This window comes from Myotis yumanensis, unplaced genomic scaffold, assembly GCF_028538775.1.
Source record: "Myotis yumanensis isolate MYYU_CA2020_CCGP unplaced genomic scaffold, mMyoYum1.0.hap1 SCAF_7, whole genome shotgun sequence".
NCBI lineage: Eukaryota > Metazoa > Chordata > Mammalia > Chiroptera > Vespertilionidae > Myotis > Myotis yumanensis.
In genome coordinates this window covers 69664931-69685901 of record NW_027223758.1, presented here as the reverse complement: position 1 = coordinate 69685901, position 20971 = coordinate 69664931, and the positions used below count along the sequence as shown (strand labels likewise).

Sequence of the window (20971 nt, the reverse complement as noted above, 5' to 3'; positions counted from 1 at the left end):
GGGGCCCTCCCTCCGTGCTTCCCTCTGGGTCAGAGCTGCCACTCCAGAAATGCCTCCGGGCACAGAAGCAGAGATTCCAAAGCCAAGAGGCCTTAGAAAACATGGCAGTCATCCCTCTCCCATTTTATAGATGAGGAAACTGAGGCCAAGCAGGGCCATGGAACTTGCCTAAGAATGTACAGCAATAAATCTGGGATTAGACCTTGGGTCCCCCAACTCATTCATTCATTCATTCATTCATGTGACAAATATGTATCTGGCACCTAACAAATGCCAGGTTCAGTGCCTTTTTCCTGGCACATCAGGTCTGTAAATAATCCCTCATGCCAATTTCGAAGCCTTTTCCATGTCCCATTATGAGTTCCTCCAACTCCCCAGGAGACTTATCTATGCCTCACCAGCTGCACCCAGAAATTAAGAACAAATCCATTGCCAGGAACTTCCAGCTCACACTGGTATGTGCAGCCGTGTGCAGTGTTGATCACATGCGTGTGCTGAGAGCTCTACATTTCACTCTCCCTCAGTGGGATCCGTGTTGGTCCCTGCACAGGGAACCTTGACAGTTCAGACTGAAGTCAAGTGTTAACCCGTTCAAGCCCCACAGGAGTCCTGGGGTGAAAGGGGGAGCTCATCATGGCATCTGGGACCACAGGGCCAGGAGCAGAGCTCTGAGCTCCTGCCCAGACTGGGGAATGTGTGGAAGAGGAGGCCATAGAGGGGTGCCTGGGGGCTAGATATTTGCAGGCCAGATGAGCAGGCAGCAATCCACCCCCACCATCAGCCCCTCCCAACATGGCCCAAGGCAGGGCAGAGCAGAGGCAGTCAGTCTTGGAGAGAGGGAGCCTCCTGTTCCGGGGGCAGGAGTCCAGCCCGGGGCAAGCCATGGCCATTCGCTGGGCCCTTCCATGGCCCTTCCTGATGGGCATGACCTTGCTGAAGATGTGGAACAACTCAGGATTTATTGTAGGGGCCAACATAAGGTTCAGCTGCTCCTAGGAGAAAACCTTCTGAGAACAAAGCAATGAACCAAAGAGGAAAAGAAGAATGTGGAGAGCAACAGAACCAAACGCTGTTTCTAGCACAAAATGCATACGAGACAGCCTCCTCATATAATTGGTCAGGACACAAGAGAAGGGATGGAATACAGTAAAACACAGAGTAAAAAAGGAGAAGGACATGGACTTAACAGGGATTAAAAGTAATTTAAAACTATTGCAAACAGTTACATACTTATAAATTTGAAAACTTAAGGAAAATGGATAAATTTATAGAAAGTTATAAAATGACAAAAGATTGGCCCAGGAAGAAATAGAGAATTTAACTAGGTCACTCAGTATTATTAAAACTGAAATGGTAGTCAAGCCCTCCCACCCCCAAAATCAGACCCAGGCGTTCTCACAGGTGAGTTCTGCTATATTTTTAAGGAACAGTTAATGCCTATCTTATGCAAGCAGGTTAAAAAAATGCCACCCTGGCTTACTTTATGAGACAAGAGTCATCATGATTGCAAAGCCTAGATAAGACAATAAAAGAAAATTATAAACCCGTTTTACTTATGAACATAGGACGGCAAAACATTAAACCAACTATTAACCAACTGAACAGTGTGCTAACATACTGATCCTATCTCACCATCAGGAAGGGTTTAGCTCAGAAATGCATCAATGTCAGAAAATCCACCAGGATAATTCACTACATCATTACATCAAAGGAAAAAACCAATGCTCATATCAATTGGAAAAGCACTTGCTAAGATAGTTAGATATTTATGATTTTTTAAAAATCCTGAACAAACTAGGAACATAAGAAAGTTCCCTAATTTGGTTGAGATTTAAGATTAAAAAAAAAAAAACTTCGACCCAGCTGGTGTGGCTCAGTGGTTTAGTGTTGACCTATGAACCAGGAGGTCACGGTTCGATTCCCGGTCGTTGGCATCAGTGGAAAAATGTGGAAGGGCAACAGAACCAAAAGCTGCGGGCTTGATCCCTAGTGCAGGAGGCAGCCGATCCACGATTCTCTCTCATCACTGATGTTCTCTCTCTCTCTTCTCTCTCTCTCTTTCTCTCCCCTCCCTCCCTTCCACTCTGGAATCAATAAAAAAATATTTAAAAAAAAAAGAAAAAGAAAAGAATGTAAGAGGTGTGAGTATCCGCAGGGAAGAGATTAAGCTGCCATTGTTTGCAGATGGCATGAGCATCTACCTTGAAAAACTGCCAAATAAGCTGACCAAGTATTAGAACAAATGAGAAAGTTTAGCTAAATACATAATCAATGAAAAATTCATAACTTTTATACCAGTAATAATCAGAAAAACTCAAAATAATGGTGGCTTACACAAGAGGTTACACACATATATATTATGTACATAGAGGTGATAATATGTTATTATATTCATATCCTTACACTAGTCTTATGTTATTATAGATATATGTTACTCTTTTTTTAATCATGTGAACGAAACCTATAGGCTGAGCCCGGGGTGCGCATGGCAGCTCCCGGTGGCATCAGGAACCCAGGCTCCTCCTTTATTCTCCTCTTCCCTCCTCTGCACATGAGGACCCTCCTCAAGGCACCTCAGGGTCCAAGACGGCTGTCAAACTTTGCCATCCCGTCTGCATTCCTGACTGGAAGCAGGAGGAAGCAAGGAGCCGGTGGGACAAAAGGAAGGCCCTTCTTTTCAAGGAGCCTTCCCAGAATCCGCACACACTTCTGCCTATATCTCTTTACTAGGACCTGGTCACATGGCCACGCCTCCCTGCACAGCTGCGGGCATTGCTGTCCCAAATAACATCAGGGTTCAGCTATGGAGGAAGGATATTGGATGGGGCACCCATCAGGCTCTGCCACAGATCCCGATTTCCAAAGGAGGACAGTGAGGCCCAGAGAGGTGAGGAAACCCACACGGACCAAGAAGCACTAAGTGGCAGACTTAGCGTTTCCACCTGAATGAGTCTGGAGCTTCCCATGATGGAACAGGTGTCCCCGCTCAATGGCACGTCGGCCATGGGAGCACTGACCCTGCTCACTCCCAGCCCTGCATGGGTCAGGGTCTGCTCTGGGTTTCTCTGTCCCCCCTAGTGTCACCCCTGTGAGCTCACTAGCGCCGGGCAGCTTACTCCCCGACCTCTCCAGCACCCATCCCAGGGTGTGGCAGGCTGTGACGTGCAAGGAGCAGGACAAACTGCGTGGCTGGAACGGACTTCATCCTTTCAACTTCATCCACTTTCTCGTGGCCTTTATGCTGTGCCCTGACCTAGGTGTGCTTCACGAGTTTCACTTTTCAGATGCATGTCCCAGCTCTGAAAGTGCTCGGCCTGGCCCAGGTCTGATAGAACATGTAGGCCACCTCAAAACAAAGCAAGACAGAGCAACGGAGGGCCAGAGAAGACAAACCATGTGTCCCAGATCCCAAGACACTTGTGGCAAAGAATATGTCAGATGCCCCTCACTCTGGTTCCTCTTCTGGGCACCTCAGAAAGACCACATGTTCTAGCCCCCCTTGCAGTTAAGTTGAGGACATGGGACTGCTTCTGCCCAGTAAAATATAAGCCTAAGGGATGAACGTCACTTCTGGTCTGAGGTGGCAAAGGGCCAGTGTGTCTTCTCCACCCTCCTTCTCCAAGGTGACCTTGAAGCCCCCTGGTGTAGACCAGTGATTCACCAACTGTCAGGCGCATCCCAATCATTTGGGGGCCTTATTAAAATGAAGGTCCTGAATCGTTTCAAACAAGCAGCCAGGTGGTGCATGCCTTGGAGCAGACATCTGAGTAAGGAAGACTCAGGGGGCTTGGCTCTAAGGCAGAGAGGACCTGCCTGACTTCAGTGAACAAAAGGAAACCTTCGTTGGGTTAAACCACTGAGACTTGGGGGTTTATTTGTGACCCAAGCATAGCCTAATGTTCCCCAATGAATACATTAGACTAGGAAGTTGTTAATCATTCAACCAATATTTATTGAGTTCCTACCATGAACTCATTTTGTGCCCTGGACGCTTTACTCTTAAGAAAGCACTAACTCTCAGGGTCGTGCAAGAGCGAGGTCGGCATCTGAGAGTGAGAGCGCCTGGCACTTGGCTCCCTGGGTGCCCTGTTATCCCCCCCAGCCCCAGCGCTGTACGTCTGTGGCGGAGCCAGGATTTGAAGCCGGGGCCTTTGACCTGAGTCTGAGTTTGTTTCCAGCAACGCAAAGGGCATCTGTGCTCAGTCTGGGGTCTTACTTGGGGGACAGTAGCAGCAGCCGGAAGATTGATGGGTTCCCGAGACCGTCACATCCCTCTGGTGCCAAACGCGGCGGCTGGGGGCCTGCACCACCTGTAGGCAGTCAGCAAAGTGGCAGTTCCGGCTGCAGTCCTTCCACACTTCACACCGACGGCCGCGGACCTCCTGAGTGGCCATGCGGGGCCTCCCACTGTCCACAGGCGCCCACCCTCAGTTACTAGAGAAAATAAATTCCCAGCAAAAATCCACACTCTGATGCAGAGGCTGCTCCAGGCTGGCGGCAACACTTCAGCTCACTTCCTGTCACTCTTCTGGGCAGTGGGCCCTCCTCCGTGCCTCAGTGTCAGCCAGCGAGCGTTTCCTGTTACTGATGTTGTTGGCATCACTGATCAATGCGCCTCTTTCCTGCTCACACCTCCTTTCTCGCCCATCTTCTTCCTTGCCCCAAAGAAAGAAGTGCTTCAAAACTGTTCCTCCCAGGAAAAGCGAATGAATAGTGACAGAAGTCAGAAGTAATGTACTTCTTGGGGGGGGGGGGGGGGGGGGGGGGGCAGAAGTACACTCTGAGATGGGGCATGAGGAACCTTCCTGAAATGTACCTCAATCTGGGTGGTGGTTACATCACTGGTGTGTACATATGTGAAGAGTCGTCCAGCTGTACACTTTTTAAATATATATATATATACATATATATATATTGATTTCAGAGAGGAAGGGAGAGAGATAGATAGAAACATCAATGATGAGGGAGAATCATGGATTGGCTGCCTCCTGCATGCCCCCTACTGGGGGGGGGAATCGAGCCCACAATCCGGACATGTGCCCTTGGCCCGAATTGAACTTGGGACCCTTTCGTCCTCAGGCTGACGCTCTATCCACTGAGCCAAACCAGCTAGGGCTGTACACTTACTATTAATGCACATTAAGCCCTTCAATTTATAGAGATGTCACAGAGAGCTTTATAAGCAAAATAAATGACAACAACAAAAACCACAAGGAAAGTTTGGAGTCATATGAACCTGTGCTGAAAATCTGGCTGTCTTCTAGCTGTGTGACCTTAAGTGAGTTGTCTAACCTCTCTGAACTTCACCTTTCTTATTGAGGTGTGGACTGTGAGGATTAGAAACACCACTTTAAAAAAAAAAAAAGTACTTGGCACAGGGCTGGCTCCTACTGGGTGCTCAATTCATAATCATTTTCATTATTATTATAACCAGTGGCCCCACAAGGACAGGACATAAGGTGCTCTTCCCTGCATGCAGGCAATAAGAGGGCACACTGTCAACAGAAAACTTAAAGATAAAATAAAATTGAGGTGGAGCCAGTCTGCTTTCTGTTATCACCAAGCACTGGCAAACCTCAGTAATGTCAGTCATGAAGTATTCTGTCCCCAAAACATCTTTTTTCCCCTAAGTTCTCAACAATTGGTATGGTAACTATTGAATATTATTAATATATATGTAAGCTTGGAATGAGCACATTTTCATTTCTGGTCCTTTGATAAACATATTCTACATGGACGTTCACTTGGAGAATTTCTAGAATAGCTGTCCCCAACGCACGTGGACTCAGGATCACACATTCTCCGGGAAAGTTCCTAACAGTTTGGAACTTGCTCTTGCTGCAGGGAAGTTCCTGTCGTCCCCCCCCCCCCCCCCCCCCCCAGCGTCACATATTTCTGCATCTCAACAGCAGGTCCAAGAAACAACGCCTGCAGAGTGATGGCGAAGACGAATGTACGAGTTTTTCAATCCTGACATTCTGTGTGGCTACTTGGTGTGCTGGTCGGTGCTTAAAATTTAAAACAGGGAAAGGGTGGCCTGCGGAGGATAATGACTGGGTTTGGTAAGTGCAGATTTTAGTTCAGACATGAAATATATTTGTTTCATCTCATGATTATTACTGAAAATAGTTTTGTCGTATAAAGAAAGTGGGGTGTTAAAAAATAAAATACTCTAAACATGCCTGACTAAAATATAAGAATTTATCAATCAATCAGTCAAACAATCCGTGTATCTCTCCTTCCCTCCAAGTCTGTGGAAACCCCATCTACCCTTCGCCACTTCCTCACCTGCATTTTCATCTTCGTCCTTGTGAACTCTGAGAAAAAAAGACATCTACTAAGAAGGGCTCCTGGTGACCAGCTGGCTCAAACAAACAAACCCAGAGCCTAGCAGCCATTTCTGCACGGGGGGCCTCTCACGCAAACTACATTTCACAGAGAACCCTGTCCTGGACTGCCCAGCTCTCCACTGTGTCTCTGCCCTCTGAGCCAGCCCTTATAAAGGAGTCCCTGGAATCCTGTTTCAACCAGTAGAACGGAGGCTTTCCTCATCCAATCAGAACTGCACAGCTCGAGCCAATCAGAGTGGCTCTATTCTGACCAATCAGGACAGTGTCTTTTGGACCAATCAAACTGTGAGGATCTGAGTACTCATTTGCATGAGGATGGACTAATCAGGGACCCTGGTCAGGGACTCCTGTCCATATAAGCCACCTCCCTTCTGGTTCAGAGAGCGCATGTTCCCTTTCTACCAAAGACTGAAGCTTGCATCTCCCTGGCTGAGCTGGAGCACTGAAGATGTCTCACCAGAGCGGTGCAGACTGAGTACACCAGCAAGAAGCAGAACAGAGCAGACCCTCACGCAGAGCTGAGCTGTCTAGCTGTGGCACAGTTGAGCTTTTTACACTGAATAAAGTTTCCTTCTTCACTGCATCCCAAATTGGCCATTCCTGTTGGCATTGAATTGGCACCAACGACCATCAGTTGACATCCTCCATCCCCATCATCTTCTTCCCTTATGGCTGCATACAGAAGGGTATCACCCACCTGCTGAAAATCCCTCAGTCTCACACCGATATCAAGTACTAGTGGAGATTTGGGGGGTCAAAGGCTTCCCCATCCACTCCTTGACATCACCTCTATTATCTTTGTCAAAGTCTACAGTCAAAGCTCATGTCTTTACATCCCCAACCCCCCAGTGGCTGGACTGGTGTCCCCAAAATACCCGGGGCTTAAATTGGGGTCTCTTACTCCTCACATTACACCACTCCCCTCCTCACGGTCAGCCCCAGTCCCCTCCTCACAGTCAGCCCCAGTCACCCCAGGCACCTTGGGCTCGTAGACTAGGCAATGCTATCATGCTCTCTCCCACCATTAGGCTTATGCATGTGCTGGTCCCTCTGCCTGGAATATTCTGACCTCTCTGACCCCATCTTTTATTTTTAATATATTTTTATTGATTTCAGAGAGGAAGGGAGAGGGAGAGAGAGAAACATCAATGATGAGAGAGAATCATTGATTGGCTGCCTCCTGCATGCCCCCCACTAGGGATCAAGCCTGCAACCTGGGCACCTGCCCTGACCGGGAATCTAATCTTGACCTCCTGGTTCATATAGGTCAATGCTCAACCACTGAGCCACCCATCTTTCCTTGGCTCTCTGAAAAGGCACCTTCTTCAGAAAGCTGTCCTTCACCCTCACTCTCAACAAGGACCCCTCCTCAGTGTGCACAGAAATTCCACCTGTTTCTCACTGTCATCTCCTGCGCTGGGCTTTGGCCCAAAGTCTGTATTGTGTATCCAGTCCCTACAGAGGGGCCCTCAGAGATGGCTGAGCTACATGAAATGGATTTGGTTCTTCCAGATCAGCTGGTAGTGCCCAGCAAGCGCCGGCACGCAATAGGTCCAGACTGTGTGGGCTCATCCACCGCGGCCGCCTGCCAGAGCCCAGGAAGCAGGCCCTGGGGAGGCCCCTTGTTGCCAAAAGCAAACAGGCCGCCAGGGAAGTTTTGCTCTGGGTCACACCCGCCTCTGGGTGGCTGGCTGCCAATCCTCCTGCCAGAAACCGCAGGCCCTCCGAAGCCGCCCAGAGACCGGGCCACAGCGCTTTGGAGGACTTGGGTCAGCTCTGCTAAGGGGGTGTCTGCCCAGCACTTCCTGGATCCACAGCCCCCCGGGGTTGGGCAGGGGGTCTGGGCAGGGCTGCAGCAGCTACAGCCAAGGCTTGGGAAGGCCCTCGTGGGCTGGGAGGAGCTACAGAGGCCCCTGCCAGCCTGTCACAGGCTCTCAGTGCTGACATTGGCTCTGGCTTTCACATACACACACTCACACTCACACACACTTGCACACACACTCGCACACACTGGCAGGCACCCCCTTGGTGGCCTCCACAGTCGCACCTTCAGGTAAATGGGCTCATCAGTGGGAGGCTGAGGATGGGGAGAGGAGCAAGGAATGCAAAGACTAATGTGCATGTAAATGTGCGTGTGTGCGTGTGTGTGTCTGTGTGTGTGCATGTGTGTCTGTGTGTGCGTGTGTGTGTGTGTCTGTGCGTGTGTGTGTGTGTGTGTCTGTGTGTGTGTGTGTGTCTGTGTGTGCGTGTGTGTGTCTGTGCGTGTGGGGGGGGGGGGGGGGAGTGACCGCACAGCCTCCGGAACATAAAGACTTACAGGTCCTGCCTCCCAGGCTCAAAGCTGGCTCCGTGGGGGACACAGTGACATGAGAGGCACACCACAGACCCACCTCCTGGCCGTCTCCTTCCTCTGCCTCCTCTCTAAGGTAAGGGGGGCCCAGGCCCCGAAACCTACTGCTGGCTTCCATGCCGCTGGGGGAGGTGTGAACTCACTGCCAAGGAGCCCCGCAGGGCCCGTGCTGGGCACAGCCAGGCTTCCCTCTGGGTGCCCAGACAGCTGCCCCTGGCCAGCCCTCTGTGTGCCCGCAGGCAAGTCCCTTCTCGCTGAGCCTCAGCGGCTTCCTCGCTTGAATGGGCACAATGTCCGTGAGGTCTTTGTGAAGATCCTTTCTGAGAATCCATCTGAGGTCTCTGCACAGGACCTGGCACATGGCAGAGTTCAGAGAGGACTCCTCTGATTCTTACCAATCCCGACAATCCTTCCACAACACAGTGGTGTCCTCCTCGCAAATGAGACTCAAGAGATGACCTGCTTTGCCTAACAATGAGCCAGGATTTTAATGGATGTTGGTGTCTACCTCATTGGAAAGGTCATTCTTCAAGGGCTTTAATGCTGTGGGCCCTCAACAACCCTATCAGGAATTATTAGCGTGTTTTCAGCCAAGCAAGGCTCAGAGAGGGTACGAAAGTTGCCCAAAGCCGCACAGTCAAGAAACATCAGCGCAATAGAGGAGGTGGAGCCCAGGATAGGCCTGGGTGTGGGGCTGGGGCTGGGGACTTCAGTTTCTACCTATCCACCTCCAACCTGGACCCCAGTTGCTGGGCCCCGTCCATCCCCTCAGCAAATGCTGTTCCCAGTCCCATGGGGATTGGCCCCGCCCCAAGCCATGATCTCACTGTATTTTCATGCTTCTTTAAGGAGCTTGCGCAGGAGTTTCTCCCTCCCGCTCCCACGCTGTGGTGCGGGGAAGGCTGAGAACCCTGCTGGCACCCCATCCTGCTGATTGTTCTGCCAAAGGGGATGGGCAGCACACTATGCCAGGGTGGGTGGCTGGGGTGGTTGGAGCAGGGGACTTGGGGTTTGGGGCCCAGGATTAAATGAAAGACCAACATTAAGCCGCCCCCGACTTGCTGTGCACCCCTTCATTCTTCCCGGGTCCCAGGGAGCCAGGCAGCATCCCACACAGAACACAGGGACTTGGTCATCACGAACATGGAAAGCCACCACAATCCTCAGGGAGAGCATGCCTTGTCCTCCAGGCAGGTGGCCCTGGGCTCAGGGCTACGGGCAGAGGTCTGGGGCAGAGACTAGAAACAAACAGAGCCACACTGACTGGGAGCTGGCCTGACTCACTTAGTCCCTGTCACTACTCCAGGGTAGGGGGCCTGCACCCCACTTCACTGAGGAGGGGACAGTTCCCTCCCCACGGAGCAGTGAAGGGAAGAGCTCACAGTCACACAGCAAGCCAGGGTCTAAGCTCAAACTTAGACTTCAGCTCTTGTCCAGAAGATTCCATGTCCAAGGCTCTGACCACAGAGCCTTGCCCCCTGGTAACCACAGCAAGGGGCTGGGGAAACCAAGGGTGTAATGGGGCAACTTGAACAGAGGGATGGAAGTGGTGAGGATGGATGCAGAGATAGAGGAAGGCCAGAGAGGGTTATGCTGAAACACCCTCCCTGGCTTGTCATTATTCCCCTTGGAGAAATGGGTAAACCGAGGCAGGGGCTAAACTGGCATCAGAACCCCCAGAGAACAACAGGGGAGCATGGCCATTAAGAGCCTGGGCCTGGGGTTCCCAGGACCCTGGATCCCAATCCTGGCTCTACCTCTGATAGGAGATGCCTCTACATTGCTTTGGGCTTTAGTGTCCTCATCTTTGAAATGGGCTACCATACGTGGGAGGGTTAAATTAAACAACACGTTAAAGGGCTCAGCACATGGCAGGCCCATGGTAAATATTAGCCGTCATCATTAATAACATTAGTAGCCTCTCCTGGGTATCAGGACCTATGGTCCAGCCCGTGCCAAGGTTACGTGGTAGAAAGAGCCCCAAATGGGAAGCCAGGTGCAAAGCAGAAGACCTATGTCCAGGCCCTGCTGCTTCCAGGTAGGAGGGACCCAAGAGCCAGTGCTGGGCAGACTTCCCCACTTTCCTCAAGAGGCCGCAGGCACACAGCTGCCCGCCTGCACCCATAGTGCCCTTTTAGATGGAGCCCTTCGAGCACCTCCTGCTGAGGCCCCACAGGAAGCTGGTTGGCCTGTTTGGGGCACCCCCTCATGGCCAGGGTGGGAACTGCAAGCCACTGAAAGCATGTTTGCACACTTGGGGGTGCTAGGGATGGGACAAGGTGGGAACCAGAGTAAACGAGTCATTGCCTGCCTTGGGGCCACAGAGGCTATGAGGGCACTGACTTCATCTTCCTAAACTCCAAGTCTTCTATCCAAAACCTCCAGTCCCCCGAGGATCCTACTAAAGATCAGTCCTCCGCAGAGGGGGCCACTGGGAATATCTTGAATTACGTCTACCTCTTGCTCCCCACCTTCAACTGGACATACAGGGAGCCCATGCATCTGGTTTGGGTGTTTCTCTGTCCTGAGCGGGGAGGGGCAGTTAGGACACTTGAGTTGATACCCTGCCCCTGCCCCAGGGCATGGGTCCCTGGCTCAGACCTTCCCCTATTACAGGACATGTCATTCCCTCTCCCCGGGCTCTGGGGCCTCAGTGCAGAAGCAAGAGCCCAGCTCTGCAGCTGACACACGGTGACTTCTGACAATCCCTTCCCTTCTCTGGAGCTCAGGAGCCCCATCTGTGCATGGCAGGGGGCAGGGGGGAGACGGGAGCAAAGGTGCCAAGGACCTGGCTGTGCATCAGAAGCCCCTGAGCACCCTGTTAAAACTCAGACTCCAGGGCCCTGCCCCTGGAAGCTCTGACTCGGTAAGTCCCAGAGGAGGCCTAGGGGTCAGTATTTTACCAAGTTTCCTAGGTGATCCGATGCTTGTCCGGGAACATAATCTGAATTGTTCTAAAGATAAAAAACTTCCGTGGATTTATTCAGCTCTCGAGATAAGTATCTAAGGTCCACCTGCTGGAAAGTTACAGAACCTGTGGTTTCGATCCTTCATTTTGCTGCTTCGGCCTTTCGGTAATCCTAGAGGGCGGAGCCTGAGCCCTTTATTGTAATTCACAATGAGGAGCATCACAGCTACATGCACGGAGCATCTGCTGCACTCCAGGCCTGTGCTAAGGGTTTAACATGCATCGTTCCATGTACTCCCCAAAGCAGCTTCTGGGTTAGATACTGCTGTTCCCCCTTTTTTTTACAAACGAGGATATTGAGGCTCAGAGAGCTTAAGTAACTTGCTCAAGGTCACTCAACTAATAAGGGGCAGAGTTGGGACTAGAACTCTAGTCCAGAGTCCATGCTCATACGGCAATGAGTACCACGGGAGTGCCAGGTTCAAGAGCAGGTCTGTGTGATTCTGGGGCCACCATGTGGACCCCTGCACTGCCCAGCCTGGCAGAGAGGTAGCCAGTTGTGAGGGTCTCACTGGCCACCTTGAACGACCATGGCTGAGTGGGGTCTCTGTCTCTGCAGGTGTGTGCCCAGCTGTGCCCAATGCCGTGTGCCTGCCCCTGGCCGCCGCCCCAATGCCCACCGGGGGTGCCCCTGGTGCTGGACGGCTGCAACTGCTGTCGGGTATGCGCACGGCGGCTCGGGGAGCCCTGCGACCACCTCCACGTCTGTGACTCCAGCCAGGGCCTGGTGTGCCAGCTCGGGGCGGGCCCTGGAGGCCAGGGGGCCGTGTGCCTCTGTAAGCAGGTTTGCGGGACTGATGGAGGGTGTGGTTGGAGGGGAGGGGTGGCCAAGGCCATGTTGTCCTCAGTCAAAGGGAAGCCTTTCTCTCTCTACCTTTTATCTTCAATTCAGATCCATCATCCATTTCAGACAAACCTGGTTACACAAGGTTCCCTAGGCCCACTCCCTGCTTCTCTCCTCCTGTATTTACTATGACCATGACAACACCTGAACAGCCTTCCTCCATTCCTACCTGCCCATATCATAGCCATAACCTCCTCCTCTGAGAAGCCCTCCAGTATTCTTCTAACCAGAAGTCATCACCCCCTCCTCAGGACCCTCAGAATACTTTTGGGAAAATAAAAGTGCAACAACCCCTTATTGAGGGCATAATATATGTCAGGCACTTCGTTAAGCACTTACTACATAAATCACAATAATCTTATGAGGTAAGTACTTTCAGACCCATTTTATAGATGAGGAAACTGAGGTTCATAGATATTAATGGACAAGCTTAATATCGCACAGCTTGGGACCTGTTCCAACAGGCTCTAAAACAGTGGTTCTCAACCTTCCTAATGCCGCGACCCTTTAATACAGTTCCTCATGTTGTGGTGACCCCCAACCATAAAATTATTTCCGTTGCTACTTCATGACTGTCATTTTGCTACTGTTATGAATCATAATGTAAATATCTGATATGCAGGATGTATTTTCATTGTTACAAATTGAACATAATTAAAGCATAGTGATTAATCACAAAAACAATATGTAATTATATATGTGTTTTCCGGTGGTCTTAGGCGACCCCTGTGAAAGGGTCCTTCGACCCCCAAAGGGGTTGCGACCCACAGGTTGGCGACCCACATGTTGAGAACCGCTGCTCTAAAGCAACATTCTGTCTCTCTTCCTCCCGGATCGGGAGCCTATAGTTTGCATTTGCCAGTGACCCTGAGATCCTCCATCTTCCACACTCTTCCGGCCCCCGGACCCCTGATGCTTTCGATGGGGTTCTCAGCGCCACACTGGGGACATTTGGGACCAGATTATTCTTGTTGCGGGGCTTGTCCTGTGCTTGGTAGGGCATTTAGCAGTGTCCCAGGTCTCTGCCACCAGATGCCAGTGGCACCCTCATCCCCAAGCTATGACACTCTGTCTCCAGACATCACTGAATGTCCCCGGGGAGAAAATCATCTCCAACTGAGAACTCGCTGTTTCCCTTCCTCCCGTCCTCCCTTCCTCCCTTCCTCCCTTCCTCCCTTCCTCCCTTCCTCCCTTCCTCCTGTCCTTCCTTCCCTCCCTCATTCTCCCCCAACCCCCTTGCTCTAATAAGCCTTGTAGAGCAATTGATCTCTTTCATCTACGTGCATGTCACACTTCTATACAAATAAGAACAAGAGAGAGGGGCGCCCATGAGTCCTTCTATAGGAAAAACCCTGCTAACAAGCAAAACAACAAAACTTGGAGACAGGAAGTTATCCTTAGTAAATCCTTGTTAAATACTTTACTGGATCAGAGGCGTATAATAAGAAAGGGGTGATTTGTAGATAAACTCATAGATGATTGCTAATTTAAAAAGTGCCTAAAGCAACATAGCTTATAAGGCTGATGTTTGGATTAGCCACGGCACTTGTCAGAGTTTACTTATTGCACAGCACTTAGTATGTGCCAGCCACTAGGGGTTTCACAAATCCCACCTCATTTGACCTCCCGACAACCATGTGATGTAGGCACAGATGCTATCCTTATGTTATAGATGGAAAAAGGAGGCACAGAGAGGTGAAGCTACTTGCCCAAAGTCACACAGCTCATAAGTAGCTGAGCTGGGATTTGAACCCAGGAAGCTGGCTCCACAATCTTAGTGTCCATTGCTCTACTGCTTGACACCCGACATATGCTTGGTACCTAGTGGCTGCTATTGCCAAGAACTTCACTCAGGGACCTTTTTCTTTATTTATTCCATCTCGATTCAGACTCAAACACCTGGAGGCCAAGGATTTATTTGGTCCTTGTTCCTTCCTGCAACTCCCAGTCCCAGTCTGGCAACATGGCGGATGCTCATGAATGTCTAATGATATGAACTGAATTTGGGAGCTGGGAGCTGGTGAACCCTACAGGTGGGCCAGGGACAGCTAAGACATCACAGGGGCTAAACTAGGTCCTGGCTCTGGGGGCACAGCAAGCCCCTGGCTTCCCACCCCCCACACGTGCAGCTTCTGCAGCTCGGTGGAGGGCAGCTCCATCCTTCCCTGGCTCAGGTTCAAAAGCTCGGAGGCCTCCTTGGAGTCTCTCTATTCTTTACATCCCACATCCCACATCCTCCAGCAAATTCTTCACAAAATTTCCAGGACCTGACCCTTCTCTGTCTCTCCGCTGCTACCAGCCTGGCTGGGCCCATTGCCACTTGCCTGGACGGCAGTAGCTCCATAAGCCTCCCTGCTTCTGCCCCAGTCTATTCTCAACATAGTAGCACAAGGGCCCCTTGTGACACATAAGTCAGATCACGTCTCTCCTCTGCCTGGAAGTCTCCAACAGCTTCTCATTTCCTCAGAATAAAAGGCAGAGTCCTCTAGTGACCTGATCCTGTGGCTCTCTTATCTAACTCCCTCCCTCCCTCCTGCTCTCTGCTCCAGCCACACTGGCTCTTTGCTGCTCCTTAAATGCCCCAGGCACGTGCCCAGCTCAGAGCCTTTGCACTGGCCTCGGTACTGTGTTCTTTGCCTCCTTCACATCTTTGCTCAAATATCACCTTCTCAGTGAGGACTTCCCTGATCAACAAACACATTTAAAAACTATAATCCTGCCCCGCTCCTTAACTCTGCCCTCCTTTACTTTTTCAGAACTAATCACAAATTCTGCATACTTGTTATTGTATTTATTTCCACCAGAGCAAAATCTCCAATGAGGGCAGGATTTTGCCTGTTTTAGTCATTGCTGTATCACAAGTGCCTAGAACAGTGCCTGGTGCGTAGTAGGCAATCGATAAGTAATTGTTGAATGAATGAACGAATGAGTTCATGAATGAATAGTAACAATAGTTCTAGTGGGGCTAGCAATAACAGCCCCCATTCATTTATCAAGCATGCACTGGGAGACAGCCCTTCATGCACATGATTTAATTTTAGCCTTTAGTAATGAAGTAGGTCCTATTATTATCCCTATTTTGCAGATGAGGGAACTGGGGCTCAGAGAGGTTAAATCACTGCCTAAGGTCACACAGCATGCAAGCAGATGAAGGTAAAACACACACACACACACACACACACACACACACACACACAAAAATAAAACAAAAAAAGAACCTGTGTTGTTCCTTCTCCTATAGGGGACTCTCAGAGGGAAGAAGGATTCTGAAATCACCAGATGACAAAACTGTGCTCTGAAATTATTTGGGGGAGGGCATTGGCGAGGGTCCGGAAGGAGGAGTAAGGTTTGGGCAGCTGTCAGTGTGCACGGATGGATGGTGGGGGGCCCACGACTGAGTAAGTGTGGAGGTACCTCCTGCTGTTGGGACCATGCCTGAGTGCACCAGGGCTGGGGAGTGGCTGCCCAGGCGTCAACCCCCCATCCTCCCACAGCCCGCTCTGAGCTGAAGGACCCAGGAGAGGCGCCAGGAAACCTTGCTAAAATTATCGCCCCTCTAGCTGACTTTCCTAAACAGTCCCTCTGTTTACCAGTTTATCTCAGCAACCAAGAGGCCCGGGGCCGTGGCACCAGGGGGGGAGACGGGGCTTGGCCAGGCTGGGGAGAGGGATTGAGGTATGTCTGCCCCTGCAGTTTTTAGGAAACCAGTGGCCACAGGGTCCAGGCCAAAAGGCTGGGATTGGAGCGAAAGGGCTGTGGCCTGGAAGGAGGAAGGAGGGAGTACGGACACAGGTCCTGTTCCCTCTGAGGAAGAAACGTCACCCACTCCCACTTATTGAGCATCTGCTATGTTCTGAGCTTGGGGCAAAAGGCTTGGAGGTGGCTGGCTCATTCAATCCTCCAGTGGCCCGGGTACCACGGCTCAGAGAGGTGAAATACTTGCCCTCGGCTTGCAAGTGGGGAACTGGGGCTTGAACCCAAGTCTATATGGTTCCCGAATTCCTGCATGTGTAAGGACTGTTTGAGGTTTTTCTCTGAAGACCTGGGAAAACGGGCTTCCCTTCCCAGACCCAGCGGAACTGCCACCACGTCTCCAGGAAGATTCCTGATGGCTCCTTTCTTTGCACTTCAGCAGCTCCCACACACCGCTCCAGGGCAATTGATTGTATCTTGGAGATGAGGACTTGCCCATCTGTCTCCTCGCTGTCCCCAGGCAAGGACTGTGTCTTAGTCCTGTCTAGGAGCACAGCGGTTGGCACACAGACAGAGCACAATACATGTCTCGGGAATTATAAGGAGTCAGAACTATGTTATCAGTGTCTCTTACATGCTGGGCTCTGTGCCAGGCATTCATTCAAAGGACATGGAGTGAGCCATTCATGCTGTGAGCCAGCACAGGGAATGCCAGGATGAACACTCTCAGGCGCAGCCCTCAAGGAGTTTGTGTCTAGCAGAGCAAGTGGTATTAGTGCCCATGTCTTGGGGGCTTCATTCGAAGAGTGTTTCCTGAGCACCTACTATATGCCTAGCCCTATGCTAGATGCTATGCACCCATTATCTCATGTCACTGAAGGGGGAGGTTGCTGTTCTCATCATTGCTGCTGTTAGGGTGACTCAGAGAAGTTAAGTAGCTCACCTGAAGTCACACAGCCAGCAAGGCAAGCCCTGACCTGACAGTATGACTGCACAGGCAGAGGGACAATGGAAGTTTGCTGCATGAAATCTCAGTGTGCACATCCGTTACCCATTGTTAATCTATCATAATTATACTAATAGCTACAACAGAGCAGACGTCTCCTTTCGGTTGTAGTCGTTACATATATCATGGTGTTTAGTCTATACCACAACCTTATGAGATACAGGGCGGGGCACAAGTAGGTTTGTAACTATATGTGAAACAGAGTTTATTCTTGTGTCATTATTTATTCATTATTGTATTGCTTATATTGCAACTGTAAACCTGCGTTTGCCCACCCCTGTAAGTACCATTGTAACCCACTTTGCAGGAGAGGAAACCGAGGCAAGAAGAAGTGAAATCACTTGGCCAAGGTCCGTAGCTACTCAAGGGGCTCAGACCAGGCAGGTCTTCTCGCCAGCCCTGTCCAGGATGCGGTCGGCCACGCTGGCTTCCTGCGGGTGCCAGGGCAGCTGGCCACGGGAGGGGGTGTGTGTGGCTGGCTGGAGCCCCCGGGCAGTGCTCAGATGCCTCAAGGGCACAGCCCCCAGGGGGACCGGGGCCAGCTCTGCAGACAGAGCCGCGCGGAGGATGTGGCCGGCCCAGCGTGCCCAAGGAGGTTGGGGGTCACCGATGGGCCCTCTTTCTCCTCCGCAGGGGCAGAGGATGACGGGAGCTGTGAGGTGAACGGCCGCCGGTTCCGGGATGGGGAGGCCTTCCAGCCGCACTGCAGGGTCCGCTGCCGCTGCGAGGACGGCGGCTTCACCTGCGTGCCCCTGTGCAGCGAGGACGTCCGGCTGCCCAGCTGGGACTGCCCGCGCCCCCGGAGGGTGGAGGTGCCGGGCAAGTGCTGCCCTGAGTGGGTGTGCGACCAGGCAGGGGCGCTGGGGGGCCAGCCCCTCCTGGCCCCAGGTGAGTGCAGGGCCGCCCAGGCCCTGGGACAGGGCTCCTGGAGGGCGGGACCTCTGCGGGCAGCCGCCGGCCTGCACACACCAGAGGGATGGTTTTAGCGGCAGAAGCGGGCGGGGCCGCTGGCCGAGGAGACAGGAAAGCGGAGTGGAGAGGCACAGACCTCTTTACAACCAACTAAACAACAAACACTGGGCGTGTCATTGTAAGTCATAAATAAATAAGTCCAAATTGTGGCAGAGCGGAGAAGGGAAAGGAGGGTTGGGATGCTTGAACCAAATTCTCACATTCCATAGCGAAGTACACTATTATAATATACATTCTTTTATACCTAACTGGTACATGTTAATAATATATTTACATAACATGACAAATATCCTATAATATAGAACACTAATATAATACTATTGGGCTTATCAACAGAGGAACTCAAAACTGAACATAGCAACGTGGTTGACATGGGCCTAGGGGTGGGCAGGGGCGGAGAAAAGACAGTTAGCTTCTGCCATAAATTCTTCAGTTTTAGAGACTTTGTTGTTGACATGTTGCGGATTTGTAAAAATTGTTATGATGTGGTGTTTTTTTTTTTTAAAAAGGAAACTGAAAAGAGAGCACTGACCCCACAGAGGATGGTGCCGTGTGGGAGGCAGTGGAGCGTGGTGGCTAAGCATGAAGTCGGCCCGGATGCTAAGGCCAGTTAGGCCACTTCCGCGCTGTGTGACTCTGAGAAAGTTGTTTAACGTCTCTGTGCCTCGGGTCCTTCAACTGTCAAATAAGTGTCTACCTCATAGAGTTGTTGCAAGGACTGGAGGAGTTAACACAAGTAACGCAGTTAGGACCGTGCCTAGCACACAGCGCTCCACTGGTGGCAGCTGTTATTCCTACAGAACGTGACATGGCCGTTTAAATCCACGGGAGAACGCCATGAGTTCACCTTCTGTATAAAAAGCAGGATAGGACACCACGTGTGCGATCTTATTTCCATTACGTGCATGCGTGCATGTGTGTCTGCAAGTAAATGTACACGCACACACCATACATGCTGCGCACATGTGCATATACCACAGGCTTTCTCCACCTTGGTACTGCTGACATTTGGGTCGGGTAATTCTTCAGTGAGGGGCCGCCGTGTGCATTGTAGGGTGTTTAGCAGCATCCCTGTCTACCCCCGTGGCCACCTCCCTCAATCGTGACAACAAAAAACATCTCCAGACATCGCCAGGTGACCCCTGGAGGACAATGTCGCCCCTGGATAAGGACCACTTGTAGAAAGGGCCAGAAGGAAGGGCAACAAGAGATTAGCAGAGAAGAATAAAACGGGAGGAGGGAGCCCAGACCCTGGTGAACCCGCCATGGTGTTCCAGGCGCGGCCTTGGGGTCACTAGCATCCCTGTTGCGTCACACGGGCTGCAACCTCCTGTAAAAGGAGAAGCCCACTGATTACTGGGGGAGGGCCATGCCAGCACCGTCAGAGTAACCTGATAACCATCATGTATGAGGGGTTTACAAGCACCGGGCACGAAGCTAAGTACTTCACCTCCTCCATTATTGTATTCAGTCCTAACAAAGATCAGAGAACTTACACAGTGTGGCAAGCACCAGGCACTGTACTAAGTACTTCACCTGCTCCTCTCGATACTAAAAAGACTAGGAAATTGACACAGGGAGGAACTGAGGTCCAGAGAGGTGAAGCAGTATGACCAAGATCGTACCACAACCCAGAGGGTAGATTTGGCTGCCAAGTCCTGACCCAGTGCTGACCCTTCTTTCTTCTCTCCAGGACTCCAGGCTGCTGGCCTTGTCGCTCCCCCACCTCCTGGGGTCCCCTGCCCAGAATGGAGCACAGCCTGGGGCCCCTGCTCGACCACCTGCGGGCTAGGCGTGACCACCCGCGTGTCCAACCAGAACCGCTTCTGTAGACTGGAGACCCAGCGCCGCCTGTGCCTGCCTGGGCCCTGCCCACCTGCCAGGGGCCACAACCCCCTACTCGGTGCCTTTTAGAGCCGGCCCAGCGGGCAGCCATCCAGCTCCGGTGCTCCCCCTGGGCCCTGGAGGACAACAATGTCACAGCAGCCTGGGCCCTCTGGACCCTGAGATAGACCGGGGATGCATGCCTTCGTCCTGTTCCCTCTAACTCCCAGCCTGGGGGGCGGGGGGAGGACCAGTTTCTAGGGTCTTCTGCTCCATTCCCAGCCTGCACACAGTCTTTATCCAAGGTGCACGGGGGGCTCGCTTGTCAGGAGATGGGGCGACCATCTCTGCTTAACCATCAGGCTCGGGCCGGTACTGGGCTGCACTGGCCATTTTCCTGGGGTGTGGGAAGAGGGCACAGATCTGAATCTCCTGTACCCTCTCCTGTGGTGATGCAGACGCCTCCCTGCGCCTGCGCCTGTGCAGGAAGCTGGGTGTGGGGTGCTGTCTGAGAAAGCCTTCCCCATCCCGGGCAGAATTCAGGGGCCGAATGCTTTGTGAAAATCGCAAGACGAAATCATGTCTTAGGAAGGTCCATTACACTCAGCTTGCATCGTGAGCATCACCTCCACTGAGCGCCCGTGTGCCGGCACTGAGCTAGGCACTCCGCATAGATCCGCGCTTCGCAATATTTCGGATTCAAGCAAAGCAGGGGAGAGTGTCCTCCGGGGACCGGGGAACATGGTCTGAAATAAACCAGCCCACGTGTGAAGTTCTGTTCGAAGTCTCGTGTTTAATTGTGTAAAAGACCTTACCTATAAGTTTACATCCTCCTCTGTGACCTACTGTGTCTGTTCGAAAATAGAAACTGTGTTTTCTTCAGGATTCAACGAGGAAATTAGAAAACACACAGTCAGACACACAGGTCTTACGTGTAGGATTGAACGAGTTTTCATAACGCACA

General features: G+C 51.5%; 1 protein-coding gene across 1 annotated transcript; it reads left to right on the top strand.

Annotated features, from left to right (window-relative positions):
- The first annotated feature begins 8171 nt into the window (after nt 1-8171).
- Nucleotides 8172-20763, top strand: CCN5 (cellular communication network factor 5). Its single transcript, XM_070421614.1, has 5 exons — nt 8172-8403; nt 8684-8776; nt 12228-12444; nt 17845-18099; nt 19877-20763. Exons 2-5 carry the CDS (start codon nt 8717-8719, stop codon nt 20095-20097), a joined length of 753 nt encoding a protein of 250 aa, XP_070277715.1. The 5' UTR covers nt 8172-8403; nt 8684-8716; the 3' UTR covers nt 20098-20763.
- The last annotated feature ends 208 nt before the right edge of the window (nt 20764-20971 follow it).